The 15,752-nt window shown below is 39.9% G+C and overlaps 1 protein-coding gene across 1 annotated transcript in view; it reads left to right on the plus strand.

The window, feature by feature from the left end:
- Nucleotides 1-15,752, plus strand: part of LOC124774951 (mediator of RNA polymerase II transcription subunit 12) — a 365,571-nt gene that overhangs the window by 74,988 nt on the left and 274,831 nt on the right. The window contains exons 12-13 of the mRNA XM_047249660.1: nucleotides 926-1,175; nucleotides 13,502-13,767. Of these exons, the coding sequence (XP_047105616.1) occupies nucleotides 926-1,175; nucleotides 13,502-13,767 (516 nt within the window). The remainder of the gene's footprint in view (nucleotides 1-925; nucleotides 1,176-13,501; nucleotides 13,768-15,752) is intronic.

The raw sequence follows: 15,752 nt of genomic DNA on the forward strand, positions 1-15,752 counted from the left end.
TGACTTTGTGCCAGGCCTCACCGATCGACATTGATACCTCTCCTCAGTGCAGCACTGCATGAAGAGTGGGCTGCCATTCCCCAAGAAACCTTCCAGTACCTGATGGAACATATGCCTGCAAGAGTGGAAGCTGTCATCTAGACTAAGGGTGGGCCAATACCATATTGACTTCCTTCAGTACTATATTGAATTCCAGCATTACCGATGGAGGGTACCACAAACTTGTAAGTTATTTTCAGCCAGGTGTCCAGATACTTTTGATCACATAGTGTATGTACTGTGAGCACATCAGAGAGCATGGTTTTGATGATGATGATAGTGATTTACTTAGTCAAATATTGTGTCAAGAAGAACAGTACAGGTTTGCTGTGTTTATATTAAGAGGAGTTATTGAAATAATTAGTGAATGGCAGTATATTAAATTTATAGCCAGGATTCACAGTGGTCTCTCCATTTTTACAAATTATACACAACTAGGGGTAAATCAAAGGAAGGATTAGCTCCAGTAGCAGTACATTAGTACATGGATGAAGAGGCTGTCAGATATATAATTCTTATGAATGGAACAATGATTAACAAGACTGACACACAATACTTAGAATCAAGCAGGTTGGCAAAGAAAAACTAAACAGTGATTGGAATAAAGAAATCAGAGGCCAAGAAAGTTTTCCACTCCATTCCTTGTTATCACTGTTGTACGTACTGATCATTCTTTAGGATAATGTATGAAATGTTCCCACCATCCACAATTACTTGCATCAACAGATGCATCTTCAAAAGCTTGTATTTTGTAAGCAAGAAGTGTTCACATTAAATGGGCCACACTGTGCTCCTATAAATAATTCTCTGACTTTAAAAGAAAAGACTATCGTAATGTTATTCAGTGTCCACAAGATACTAAAAAAGTGTGATTTATTATTGGCAGACAGCACAACAGGATGAACCAATTGTCCAAATTCTTTGCGAGTGGGCAGTAAGTAATAAGCGTTCTGGTGAACATCGTGCAATGGCTGTTGCTAAATTGTTGGAGAAGCGTCAGAATGATTTGGTGTCAGGTGACGCTGATGGACCTGATGAGAAAGATTCCATATCATCAGCAAATGGTGCACCAACAGGACTTCCAGTTTTTCAAAATCTACTCATGAAATTTCTGGATAATGATGCCCCTGTTCTAGGTAAGCCTGTTTCATAATTTGAACATAATACAAGATATTTATTTATCGTGATTCATATTTTCTGTACTGAGGCAGGTATAACAATATTATCTAATATGTTTTGGTCTCATAAATATTATACATTTGCCATATTACAAGGCCATGCTGAAAAGTAATGCCTCTGAATTTTTTATGTAAAAACTCATAAAACTTTCTAAATAAACAAACATTATTGACATTTTACGTGTTTATTCTTCATATCTACATATTTATTTCTCAACATAGTCACCATAGCAATGAACACATTTCTCCCAACAAGAGACCAGTTTGTTCAAACTATCAATGTAAAATGTTTGACTTTATTGATGAACCCGCAACATTACCTCTGCTTGCACTGCTTCGTTACTGTCCAAGTGAAGTCCGCAAAGGTGTTCTTTAAGTTTTGGCACCACATCAAGACAGTATATAGGATGATCGATGGTAGTGAATCCAAGGCGTTGGATTGCTGGAGATGTCGCAGTGCTCCTGTATGGTCTGGCATTGTCATGTTGAAGGAGAGGGTGCTCGATATGTGGAGGAACTCTGAATTCGAACATCAATTACAGCATGCTGTTTCTCATGCACCAACATGATGCTGCACCATACACTACAGTTCAGTGCCCTCTAGTGTCAGAGGGCTGAAAGTATGTAACCATGAAGAATAAAGTATGTTAATAAGATTTGTTTTATCTCAAAAGCTTTAAGAATTTTCATATAACAAATTTGGAGGCCTTACTTTTCAGCACACCCTTGTAGATTGTCTATATCAATTTAAAAAAGATGTTTTTTACAATTCCAACAGTTTTAATAATTGTTGAGGCTCTTTGTCGATATTTGACAGAAGAGGAATTTATACAGCCTCCCATCAAAACGTAAATTATGAAATGAGTAATGAAATAGGTTATTAAAGTTGAAGGACATGGAAGGAAAGTATTAATTAAGAAGGGAGTGAGGCATATTTTTAGCTTATCCTCAAAGTTTTTCAATTTGTACATTGAGCAACCAGTAAAGGAAGTCAAAGAGAGATTTCGAAAGAGAATTCAAGCTCAGGAGGGAAAATAAAACTTTTAGTTTTGCCAAGACCCTGTAATTCTATCATAGATGGCAAAGGGCCTGGAAGAGTAGTTGAATTGAACATATAGTGTCTTGAAAAGAGGTTGCAAGGTGAGCCTCCACAAAAGTAAAGCAAGAGCAATAACATGTATTCAGATTAAATGAGTTGAGGCTGTTGAAATTAGTCAAGAAGTGAGATACTGAAAGTATTAGATGGTTTTGTTATTTTGGCAGCAAAATAACTGACAATGGCTGAAGTAGAGAGGATGTGAAGTGCAGACTGGCAAGAATAAGAAGAGCAGTTTGCAAAAAGAGAAATCTACTAATATCAAATATAAATTTAAATGTCAGGAAGTCTTTTCTGAAGGTATTTGTCTGCATTTTAACCCCTCGTGGAAGTGAAACATGAATGATTAATGGTTCAGACAAGAAGAAGGTAGATGCTTTTGAAATGTGCTTCAACAGGAGAATGGTGAATATTAGATTGGTATATTGGGTAACTAATGAGGTACTGAATCAGACTGAGGAAAAGAGAAATTTATGGCACAACTTCATTAAATAAGGGAACCATTGATAGCACACATCCAGAGGCATCAAGGAATCATTAGTTTAGTGATGGAGATAAGTGTGTTGGATGAAAATTGTAGAGAGAGAGAGAGAGAGAGAGAGAGACCAAGACTTGACTGTGGTCAAAAGGTTCAAATGTATGTGGTTATGCAGTGATGAAGAGGCTTGTGAAAGTGAAGGCTAGTGTGGAGAACTGCATGAAATCAGTCCTTGGACTGAAGATGTCAGCAACATATTAACCAAATTTGTTTGCATTATGAGCCCTGTTGTGCTGCAGAACACGCTTCCATTGCTTGTAGATGAAACCAAAGTATTCTTAACCTCAGATAACCTCCATTTACGGCCTGAAATTTCACATACTGATTGTCAGTAGTGCTTACTGTTATTAAAAACTTATGAAGTCACTTTTATAATTAATTCCTCTGTATTTTGTGGCTCTTTGGTTCAAGAGGAAGGGGGAGGGGGGGGGGGGGGGGGACCTGTTACACTACAAACCCAAAGGTCTGTGGGTCAATCCTCAACAGATCCTGGCTTTTTTGCCCGTGACATCATTTCTTGCACATCTGGCAGTGATAATTTAAAGTGAACATACCAAGTTGCACAGTGGTTCTGAGTTCTTGTTAAACATTAGGTCGCTCTAAAGTGATGGGGAAAATCTGTGCAGAGATCAGAGGAAAGTGAGAACGTACTACCTCCACTAAGTCTACTTGCCTACAAAAGCAGTTTGGTGTTCAATATAGTCTTCAGGTTGATAATAGCTTTATCTTACTACATTATTATTTGAAGTCTAGTGTCATTGTATCAACAATTTTTCATCATATGCAATGTGTAAATTATTGTGTAATATGTAGATTAAAGAGTCACACTGCTCTGGATCTGTTGCCATTTACTACAGAAACTTAATGAGTGTGGGTCTTCAAGTGGACATCAATTTTTATATAATCAAAAAGTAGTTAGTTTTATGGATAAAAGAAAGGAGTTTGTAGATAAATTGAAGGTGTTGGAGGTCATGATAGAAATGCATAGGTGGAGGAGATCAGAGAATAGAAATAACTGGGCAGCCAGGATGATTATTCCACCTCTGTAGCTGAGTGTTCAGGATGGCAGGCTGCCATGTGGAGAACTATGTTCAGTTCTCGGTTCTGCCAGGGGTTTTTCCTTGGTGGGAAGACTGGGATGTGGTCAGCCTCATGGTGCCAATTGAGGAGCTATTGGAATGAGAAGTAGCAGCTCCAAGACCTGCAAAGCCAACAGTGGTCACGGGAACAGTGTACTAACCACATGGCCTCCATACTGCATCCAAATATTGACATTGGCTGATGACATGGTGGTCTGTTGGTCCTGGTTGGCCCATCTCAGGCCAGAATGGCAGAGATTTGCTGGCAAGATGAAAAGCTGATGTAATTAGGAAATATAAAAAATATTGTATTTTCTGTAGTTCCTCATTTGTATATCAGGCAAGAAGCTTACTCTAAGACATTGTTCCTTGGTAAGTACCAGATAAACTGTGTGCATTGTGTGAGGCTCTTTTTCTCACTGACACTGTAAAAATCATGTAATCATGTACGAACCTTGCACCCAGCTGATTCCAGACGCCATATTTGTTTACAAATGTGGCAGTATACATGTGAAGTGTTACGACAGAAAAAGGAACCTGTGACCACTGGAGGTACTCTAGTTTACTTATTAAAGTTTACCATTAAATATCAGTTTAATTTTTTGTCAAAAGTTATCCAAAACCATATTCTGAAATAGTGTCTTGTTTCTCCACTAGGCAGTGCCACAAGTTCCTCCAAATGTCGTAACACAACATACACACATATGTAATACTAACAAATGTAAATCCACCCGATGATGGAGGTTTAAACCTTCGAAACGCGTCGTGGAAAAAATAAAACGGTGACTGGTAACAGTAAACTTGTTGTTTCATTCATGTAATCATGTTCATTTAATGATGTTACTCACAGTTGGTTTGCAGTTTTGGAATTTAACTTTCTTTGTGATTCTTTCTTGTTTTGTTATTGTTGTAGTGTCACTTTAAATATATTCAGTGTTCAAACTAAATGTTACATGGCATTCAGTTTAACTAACATGCTAATGGCTAAAGAATGGGACACAGCCACACTTTATTTGTATAACCTTGTTGGGAAAGGTTGACTAAGTAAGAGATATTAGTCAGACTTTGGCACACTGACTTTTAGCACATGATGTTATATTTGTGTTATATTACTTTCTGTGCTCAGAGGTCAAACTGCACAAAGTAACATGGAACATTAAATGTTGGGATTGTGATGCTTTACTAGCTGATTATGCAGGACTTCAGTGTTACCAAATAACCAAGGGGCCTACAATATATGGCAGAGTTCATGAACATACTGATTGCTCACAGCTGTATATTGCAAATATGTCCCTATACATACAGTCTGGCTGAGAAGAGCTCCAGTCCATTGCTGACTACTGAACTATGTTAAATGCAGAACAGTGAAGATGATGTCTCATGTCACCATAACACCATGAAGAATATAGAAAGATACAAAACAGGGCAAAATAAGTACACACTGCCAGTATCAGGCACTTGTCATTCCATATGTTGTGGAAGAAGTTCTGTAGTTTGCATGTCTGAAAGAAAAAGTTTTTTTGGATCTTAGCTAACAGCCATTGAATTTCTTTAGGATCAGTGAATCCCTAGCTGCAATGAGCCTATTATGTGGCAGAAATCCAATGCCTCATATCCATCACTGGCATTTTCCACTAAGAACACATCACAATAGACAGAACAAGAAATAATAATAATAATGAGAATATTTTGTAAAGCAGTAGGCAATGATGCTCTCAGCATAATCATGTCCAAGTTTGTTGCAAAGAAATATAGTACCGGTCTTGACACACACACACACACACACACACACACACACACACACACACACACACAAAATTTAATTTTCCTCTATGAATTGAATGGGATGTACCCCACTTAAAACAAAACATTAGTCCATCATATATTTAAGCAGAAAAATGCACAGTCACCCTGTGATTACCAGTCATCAGCATGTTACCCATGGTATCAAAATCCTTAGAAGATACTGTTCATGCTTAGATGGTTGTATACATATTCAACCTATGTGATAAATATCAGTCCTGTTTTCATAAACACCATGATACAAACACTGCATGAATTGAAATATCTGATGTAGTTAAAAATGCCATAGATAACTGTGAGACCACAGTATGGACATTTTTTAGACTTCATCTGGTTTCACAAGTAGTCCTGCCTTTGATGGGCTAGCCAGTCATGTGATTTACAAGCTAAGCTGCAACCACTGTGCTGCATTCTATGTGGGCATGACAACCAACAAGCTGTCTGTACCCATGAATGGCCACCGACAAATGTGGCCAAGAAACATGTGGACCACCCTGTTGCTGAGCACGCTGTCTGACACGACAACCATTATTTTAATGACTACTTCACAGCCTGTGCCATATGGATCCCTCCCATCAACACCAGCTTTTCTGAGTTGCGCATGGGAACCTTCTCTGCAGCATATCCTTACTTCTCACCTTTTCCGCTACCTTTCCACTGCCCCCCGTCTAACCTCCCGACTGCACACACCTACCCTAACCTCTCTCCACCTCATCTCTGCAGGCTCCCCAGCAGCATTTCACTGTCCCCTACCCCTATCCTAGCATCCATCTCCTTCCCCGCCCCATCCTCCTCGTTACCCCCTCCCTGTCACCACTCCCATCATGCACTTGTGCTGCTGCTTGCAGTGTGGCTTCGGTTGCCAGAGACTGTAGTCGTGTGTGAGTTGTGCTTGCGTGAGCGTGTGTATACGTGTGTGTGTGTGTGTGTGTGTGTGTGTGTGTGTGTTGTGTGTTGTGTGTTGTCTATTTTTGACTAAGGCCTTACTGGCCGAAAGCTTATTTGTGACAGTCTTCTTGTTGTGCCTATCTACAACTCAGCATCTCCACTATACGGTGAGTAGCGACTTTCCTTTTCATAAAATGTTCTGCAGATCTATATTAGGGACTCGTTATTGAGCTCCCGGAATATTTTTAATATGAAATATTGTTGAAGAAGCATCAAGCAGCGTATTTCTTCATCCTACATTTATCCCGCATTGGCTATGATGATAGAACATGAAAAATTTCCACTCTTGCTGAGGCTTACTGATAGTTTGAACAGAAAGGGAACAAATGACAGAGATAGCTGAAGCACCATGTACTACAACCGTTAATGAGTCTTGCAAAGTATAAATGTAGATGTGTGTGAAATAAAATTTGTAAATACTTTAGGAGTAAAGGATACCATTCACCAGAAAGCAGAAGCATCAACTCATCGACAGGTGCACACACACACAAAAAGAAAGGAAACTTGCTCGCTTTCAGAGTAATCCTTTTTCAAGGATGCTCGCTTTCAGTGCAATGTCTTTTCAAGGAGGGTGCGCGCAAGCCAAGCCCCCCCCCCCCCCCCCCCCACACACACACACACACACACACACACACACACACACAGGCGCGCGCGCGCGCACTAACTCACACACACACACACACACACACACACACACACACACACACACACACACACACACAAACACACCTAAACGGCACTGTCTGGACGCAAATTGTCAGTGCTTCATTTCAAGCAAGTGGACTAGGTTGGGATGGATGTCGTGGCGAGTGTGCTGAGTAGAAGGTGAGAGAGAGGCAGGAGGCTGGGGAAGGGATTGGTGTGGACGGGTAGTGGCAGGGAGGGAAGCAGCCAATTTTACAGCTAGGAACAAGGAAGTAAGGTTTGGCAGGTGCATGAGCTAGGCATGTTATGTACGGGTATTGGAGTTGGTGGGGAGTGGTGCATGCTGAAGGTGATGCGGGTACGTGAATTGGGAGGGGGCGACAGGATGGAGGAAGGGGAAACTGTTAAGTGGAGGGTGTGGGGCTGTGGGCCAGGAGAGATTGATGCCAGGATGATTATGGGAACAAAGAATGTGTTGCAAGGTAACTCCTGTCTGTGTAGTTCAGAGCATCTGGTATTTGAGGGAGGGATGCAGATGGCTTGGCATGTGAAGCAGCCATTGAAACTGAACATGTTTTGCTCTGCTGCATGTTGTACCACCGTGTAGTCAACTTTGTTCTCAACAACCTGGTGTACAGCTGTTTGGTAGTCGTACCAACGTGAATAGCTGTGCAGCGTTTGCAGCAGAGTTGGTATGTGACATGGCTGCTTTCACATATGGCACAGCCTCTGATGGGGTAGAATAAATCTGTGCTGTGTGGTTGGACTGAGCATGTCATGCACCTGGGACTGCCACAGGGATATGATCCCTTTGGCAAGGGGTTGGGAGTGGGAGTGGCGTGGTGGTGGATGAGGATGTTGTGTTGGTTGGATGAGTAATGGAACACCACTTTAGGAGGGGTGGGAAGGACTCTGGATAGGATGTCACTGATTTTGGGGTATGATGAGAGACAATCAAAGCCCTGATGAAAGAAATGGTTCAGTTGTTAGAGTCCAGAGTGGTATTTGGTGACAAAGGGAAGAGGGGACGGGGGTGGGGGGGGGGGGGGGGGGGTTGCTCCGTTGTAGCTGATTCTTTGGGTTGGCGGGAGGACTGGGAGACTGTGGACATTGTTGTTGTTGTTGTTGTTGCAGTATTCAGTCCAGAGTTGATGCAGCTCTCCATGCTACTCTATCCTGTGCAAGCTTCATCATCTCCCAGTACCTACTGCAACCCACATCCTTCTGAATCTGCTTAGTGTATTCATCTCTGGGTCTCCCTCTCCACTTTTTACCCTTCACGCTGCCCTCCAATACTAAATTGGTGATCCCTTGATGCATCAGAACAAGTCCTACCAACTGACCCCTTCTTCTAGTCAAGTTGTGCCACAAATTTCTCTTCTCTCCAATTTTGTTCAGTACCTCCTCATTAGTTATGTGATCTACCCATCTGATCGTCAGCATTCTTCTGTAGCAACACATTTTGAAAGCTTCTATTCTCTTCCTGTCTAAACAATTTATCTTCCACATTTCACTTCCATACATTGCTACACTCCAATACAAATACTTTCAGAAACGACTTCCTGACACTTAAATCTATTCTCGTTGTTCTCTTCTTCAGAAACACTTTCCTTGCCATTGCCAGTCTACATTTTATATCCTCTCTACTTCGACCATCATCAGTTATTTTGCTCCCCAAATAGCAAAACTCATTTGCTACTTTAATTGTCTCATTTCCTAATCTAATTCCCTCAACATCACCCAATTTAATTTGACTACATTCCATTATCCTTGTTTTGCTTTTGTTGATGTTCTTCTTATATCCTCCTTTCAAGACACTGTCCATTCTGTTCAGCTGCTCTTCCAGGTCGGTTGCTGTCTCTGACAGAATTACAATGTCATCAGCAAATCTCAAAGTTTTTATTTCTTCTCCCTGATGTTTAATTTCTACTCCAACTTTTTCTTTGCTTTCCTTTACTGCTAGCTCAATGTACAGATTGAATAACATTGGGGAGAGGCTACAATTCTGTCTCACTCCCATCTCAACCACTGCTTCCCTTTCATGCCCCTCAACTCTTATAACGTCTCTCTGGTTTCTATACAAGTGGTAAATAGCCTTTTGCTCCCTTTATTTTACCCCTGCCACCTTCAGAATTGGAAAAAAGAGTATTCCAGTCAACATTGTCAAAAGCTTTCTCTAAGTCTACAAATGCTAGAAATGTAGATTTTACTTTCTGTAATCTATCTTCTAAGGTAAGTCATAGGGTCAGTATTGCCCCATGTGTTCCAATATTTCTACGGAATCCAATCTGATCTTCCCCGAGGTCAGCTTCTACCAGTTTTTCCATTTGTCTGTAAAGAACTCATGTTAGTATTTTGCAGCTGTGACTTATTAAATTGATAGTTCATTAATTTTCACATCTGTCAACACCTGATTTCTTTGAGATTGGAATTATTATATTCTTCTTGAAGTCTCAGGGTATTTCGCCTGTCTCATACATATTGCTCACCAGATGGTAGAGTTTTGTCAGGGCTGGCTCTCCCAAGGCTATCAGCAGTTCTAATGGAATGTTGTCTACTCCCGGGGCCTTGTTTCGACCTAGGTCTTTTAGTGTCCTGTCAAATTCTTCACGCAATATCTTATCTCCCATTTCATTTACATCCTCTTCCATTTTCATAATACTGCCCTCAAGTACATCACCCTTGTATAGACCATCTATATACTCCTTCCACCTTTCTGCTTTCCCTTCTTTGCTTAGAACTGGTTTTCCATCTGAGCTCTTGATATTCATTGATATTCTCCCTAGGCAGTACTCCTAGTGATATGCACCTTTACATCCATACATTTGTCCTCTAGCCATCCCCGCTTAGCCCTTTTGCACTTCCTGTCGATCTCATTTTTGAGATGTTTGTATTCCTTTTTGCCTGCTTCATTTACTGCATTTTTGTATTTTCTCCTTTCATCAATTAAATTCAATATCTCGTCTGTTACCCAAGGATTTCTACTGGCCCTCGTCTTTTTACCTACTTGATCCTCTGCTGCGTTCACTATTCCATCTCTCAAAGCTACTCATTCTTCTTCTACTGTATTTCTTTCCCCCATTCCTGTCAATTGTTCCCGTATGCTCTCCCTGAAACTCTTTACAACCTCTGGTTCATTCAGTTTATCCAGGTCCCATATCCTTAAATTCTCAGCTTTTTGCAGTTTCTTCAGTTTTAATCTACAGTTCATAACCAATAGATTGTGGTCAGAGTCCACATGTGCCCCTGGAAATGTCTTACATTTTAAAACCTGGTTCCTAAATCACTGTCTTACCATTATATAATCTATCTGAAACTTTCCAGTATCTCCAGGCCTCTTCCATGTATACAAACGCCTTTCAAGACTCTTGAACCAAGTGTTAGCTGTGATTAAGTTATGCTCTGTGCAAAATTCTACCAGGCGGCTTCCTCTTTCATTTCGTACCCCCAATCCATATTCTCCTACTACATTTCCTTTTCTTGTTTTTCCTACTATTGAATTCAAGTCACCCATGACTATTAAATTTCCTTCTCCCTTCACTATCTGAGTAATTTCTTTTATCTCATCATACATTTCATTAATCTGTTTGTGATCTGCAGAGCTAGTTGGCATATAAACTTGTACTACTGTAGTAGGCGTGGGCTTCATGTCTATCTTGGTCGCAATAATGCGTTCACCACGCTGTTTGTAGTAGCTTACCTGCACTTTTTTTTAAACCTACACCTGCATTACCCTTATTTGATTTTGTATTTATAACCTGTATCCACCTGACCAGAAGTCGTGTTCCTTCTGCCACCATACTTCACTAATTCCCGCTATATCTCACTTTAACCTATCCATTTCCCTTTTTAAATTTTCTAACCTACCTGGCCTCGGGAGAGCAAGTCATGACAAAACTCTACCATCTGGTGAGCACGATGTATGAGACAGGCGAAATACCCTCAGACTTCAAGAAGAATATAATAATTCCAATCCCAAAGAAAGCAGGTGTTGACAGATGTGAAAATTACCGAACTATCAGTTTAATAAGTCACAGCTGCAAAATACTAACGCGAATTCTTTACAGACGAATGGAAAAACTGGTAGAAGCCGACCTCGGGGAAGATCAGTTTGGATTCCGTAGAAATGTTGGGACACGTGAGGCAATACTGACCTTACGACTTATCTTAGAAGAAAGATTAAGGAAAGGCAAGCCTACGTTTCTAGCATTTGTAGACTTAGAGAAAGCTTTTGACAATGTTGATTGGAATACTCTCTTTCATATTCTGAAGGTGGCAGGGGTAAAATACAGGGAGCGAAAGGCTATTTACAATTTGTACAGAATCCAGATGGCAGTTATAAGAGTTGAGGGGCATGAAAGGGAAGCAGTGGTTGAGAAAGGAGTGAGACAGGGTTGTAGCCTCTCCCCGATGTTATTCAATCTGTATATTGAGCAAGCAGTAAAGGAAACAAAAGAAAAATTCAGCGTAGGTGTTAAAATTCATGGAGAAGAAGTAAAAACTTTGAGGTTCGCCGATGACATTGTAATTCCGTCAGAGACACCAAAGGACCTGGAAGAGCAGTTGAAGGGAATGGACAGTGTCTTGAAAGGAGGATATAAGATGAACATCAACAAAAGCAAAACAAGGATAATGGAATGTAGTCAAATTAAGTCGGGTGATGCTGAGTGAATTAGATTAGGAAATGAGACACTTAAAGTAGTAAAGGAGTTTTGCAATTTAGGGAGTAAAATAACCGATGATGGTCGAAGTAGAGAGGATATAAAATGTAGACTGGCAATGGCAAGGAAAGCGTTTCTCAAGAAGAGAAATTTGTTAACATCGAGTATAGATTTAAGTGTCAGGAAGTCGTTTCTGAAAGTATTTGTATGGAGTGTAGCCATGTATGGAAGTGAAACATGGACGATAACTAGTTTGGACAAGAAGAGAATAGAAGCTTTCGAAATGTGGTGCTACAGAAGAATGCTGAAGATAAGGTGGGTAGATCATGTAACTAATGAGGAGGTATTGAATAGGATTGGGGAGAAGAGAAGTTTGTGGCACAACTTGACTAGAAGAAGGGATTGGTTGGTAGGACATGTTTTGAGGCATCAAGGGATCACAAATTTAGCATTGGAGGGCAGCGTGGAGGGTAAAAATCGTAGAGGGAGACCAAGAGATGAATACACTAAGCAGATTCAGAAGGATGTAGGTTGCAGTAGGTACTGGGAGATGAAGAAGCTTGCACAGGATAGAGTAGCATGGAGAGCTGCATCAAACCAGTCTCAGGACTGAAGACCACAACAACAGCAACAACAACAACCTACCTGCCCGATTAAGAGATCTGAAATTCCACACTCCGATCTGTAGAACGCCAGTTTTCTTCCTCCTAGTAACAACGTCCTGAGTAGTTCCTGCCCGAAGACCTGAATGAGGGACTATTTTACCTCTGGAATATTTTACCCAAGAGGACGCCATCATCATTTATCCATACAGTAAAGCTGCATACCATCGGGAAAAATTACGGACGTAGTTTCCCCTTGCTTTCAGCCGTTCGCAGTACCAGCACAGCAAGGCCGTTTTGGTTAGTGTTACAAGGCCAGATCAGTCAGTCATCCAGACTGTTGCCCCTGCAACTACTGAAAGGGCTGCTGCCCCTCTTCAGGAACCACACATTTGTCTGGCCTCTCAACAGATACCCCTCCATTGTGGTTGCACCTATGGTAGGGCTATCTGTATCTCTGAGGCATGCAAGCCTCCACACCAATGGTAAGGTCCATGGTTCATGGGGGAGGTGTGTCAAGATATAGCATGGAAAATCTGTTTGTGGAGTAGGTTTGGTGCGGAAGGGGATGGTAGCTCTAAAATACAGGTACTATTGGTGGTTAAAGGGTTTAATGTGGACAGTTCTTTAAACATGTTACTCATTCTTAAGTGTTTATTAATTTGTTCAATATTTTTGCGTTAGATAAAAAAGCATAGTACTATCTGTTCAGTTTGCCTAGCCAGTAATTTTATTCGAGTAAACAAAAGGCAAAGTGACAAAATATTAACCTTGAACAATTGAGAATACTGATAATTGTCAGTAGGCTGTTATTGTGATGTGTGCATTAATGTTCAATATTTTTGTCTTAACACAAACATATTCTGTACTAACAAGTGAATGAGTGTCTGATATTTGAAAAAAATTTCACAGATGACAACCCATCAACCCAAAATCGTGCAATGTTCACAAATCTTGTGCATCTCTTTGCTGAATTGATCAGGCATGATATCTTCTCACATGATGTGTACCTGTGCACACTGATTTCTCGTGGTGACCTGAATACTAGTGGTCCAGGCACTCACCCTCCTGGTACTCCACATCCTACAAGCAACAAACCAGCCACTCCAGCAGATGGTCGTACAGGACATCCAAATTCAATGCTTCAAGATGATGAAAGCTCTACATATGCCCCGCCAGTGAGTAATGTGTAGTGTTGATACCTATCCATTATTTTGTAGAAAATAAGTTCCTAAATGAAATAATTGGAAGCTTCCTGGACAGTGGATTTTGAAACATTATCAAAAGTAGAATCCATGCACTTTGTTCTATATGCATATACTTGGTTTTATACATCTCTAAATTACACATATTGGTTTTACACTTGATTCCCAAGGTGTGTGTGTGTGTGTGTGTGTGTGTGTGTGTGTGTGTGTGTGTGTGTTGGGGTGATGTCATACAAATAAAAATGTGGGGTCAAATGCCAAGTCAGTTGTTAGTGTTCTATGTAATTTCTTTGTTGTGTTTAGTATATAATGTTGAAAATTGATGTTGCATAACAGTTATCTGTCCTGCCTGCTTTTTTAAAGTTTCTAATTAAACAAACATGTAAGATGAAAGCAAATAAAAATTAATTTAAGTATCCTGATAGCAAGTTCACTTCTTTCTACAAGTTATATAGTGCAGTGATACCTAACTAATTTGTTCTAATTGAGGAGAGTTCCAGAAATTTGTTCTAAAATAGTTAGGTTTATGGAGCTATAATTAGAAATATAACCTCCAGCTTATTATGGAGATTAAACAAAAACAAGATGTACTGTGATGTTCTATGAAATACCGTACAGTATAATTTAAAAGCAACTAATGCGGTGGTACTACAATAATGAACAATCATATTAAACAAATGAAAGTTACAATACAAGTTCTATGATTACATTAAAGAAGCCTCACATATACACTGTTACACATATGCATTACAGTACTTATTCAAAAATTAATGTATACACTCTACTGGAAATTTATATGCTACATTGACTGTAGAATGGTGTGTACTTTACCAGTTATCTGCTGCTGTCATCTTGAAGTTATTTGCTGCTGTCATCTTGATCTACAATGATACAGTCCACAACAGCCGAGGAGGCACTGTTATCTGATGCTGAAGCTCTGGCAATATTGTCATCATAAATCTCTGTTGATAATGACATAAAGAAGGAACTTATTTGTGGCTGAGACTCTGTTGTGTACTGTTCTTTTATCACTTCTTGTCATATGTCATTTCATGTAAGCTAATACCTTCGATAATTTGGATTAATGTCAGTAAAGGTGATATGTGTGTCAAAACAGAAACTTCCCTCTTCTAAAACAGTTTTTACGTATGTATGAAATACAATGCCCATTCTTTGACTTTCTCCCTTATGCTTTTGTGTTAGATAATTTGCACCAATTACAAAATCTGTGCACCAATCTACAAATACTCATAGCATTTTTGGGTTAAATCTGAGGAACTACTGCAGGAATTTTGATACAGTTTTTGCTAATATGTAGAGTGATTTATGAGGAATCTTCACTGCTTCCTGCAGCAGCACTAGTTCTCAACTCAGTCTCAGATGCTACTGTCACATTTGTGTGACCTGTTGTTTTCCATTTGGGGTTTGTACATTTTGTGTTGTCCATGCAGCTTCATGGATGAAGTCAATGTTGTTCAGTACAGTCATGAAGTGACACCTAATTGAAAGACTTGCACTAGGCCATTGACCCACACAAAACTGTTATTACCAGAGGCTGTACAAATCTTCTTCTGGTAGATATTTTACAAATTAAAGTCTGCTGCTGTGTTTTTTGGTTTATATTTGAAGGTTAATCCCAGGAATTACTGTAGGGATTTTAATACTGTTTTTACTATTATGTAGACCGATTTAAGGTGGACCAGATGGACGATAGCCTGCAGCTTCCATCATTGTCATGAGATGTCACTTTGAACACCAATTAAATACAGAACATACAACATTTGTGCCTCCTGAGAATTTTCCTGGTGTGTGTTGTGTTATTTGAAAGAGATATTCAGTTGCCTAACGTTCTTGCCTGAAATTCAATCATAATTCTATACAGTGCCCTGTAAATAAAGTTACCACCATGCGAAACAAGTTATGCAGCCGTAAGTACTTAGTGCTATCAGTGTGAAGCC

This window comes from Schistocerca piceifrons, chromosome 2 (assembly GCF_021461385.2).
Source record: "Schistocerca piceifrons isolate TAMUIC-IGC-003096 chromosome 2, iqSchPice1.1, whole genome shotgun sequence".
In the NCBI taxonomy this organism is placed as follows: Eukaryota; Metazoa; Arthropoda; class Insecta; order Orthoptera; family Acrididae; genus Schistocerca; species Schistocerca piceifrons.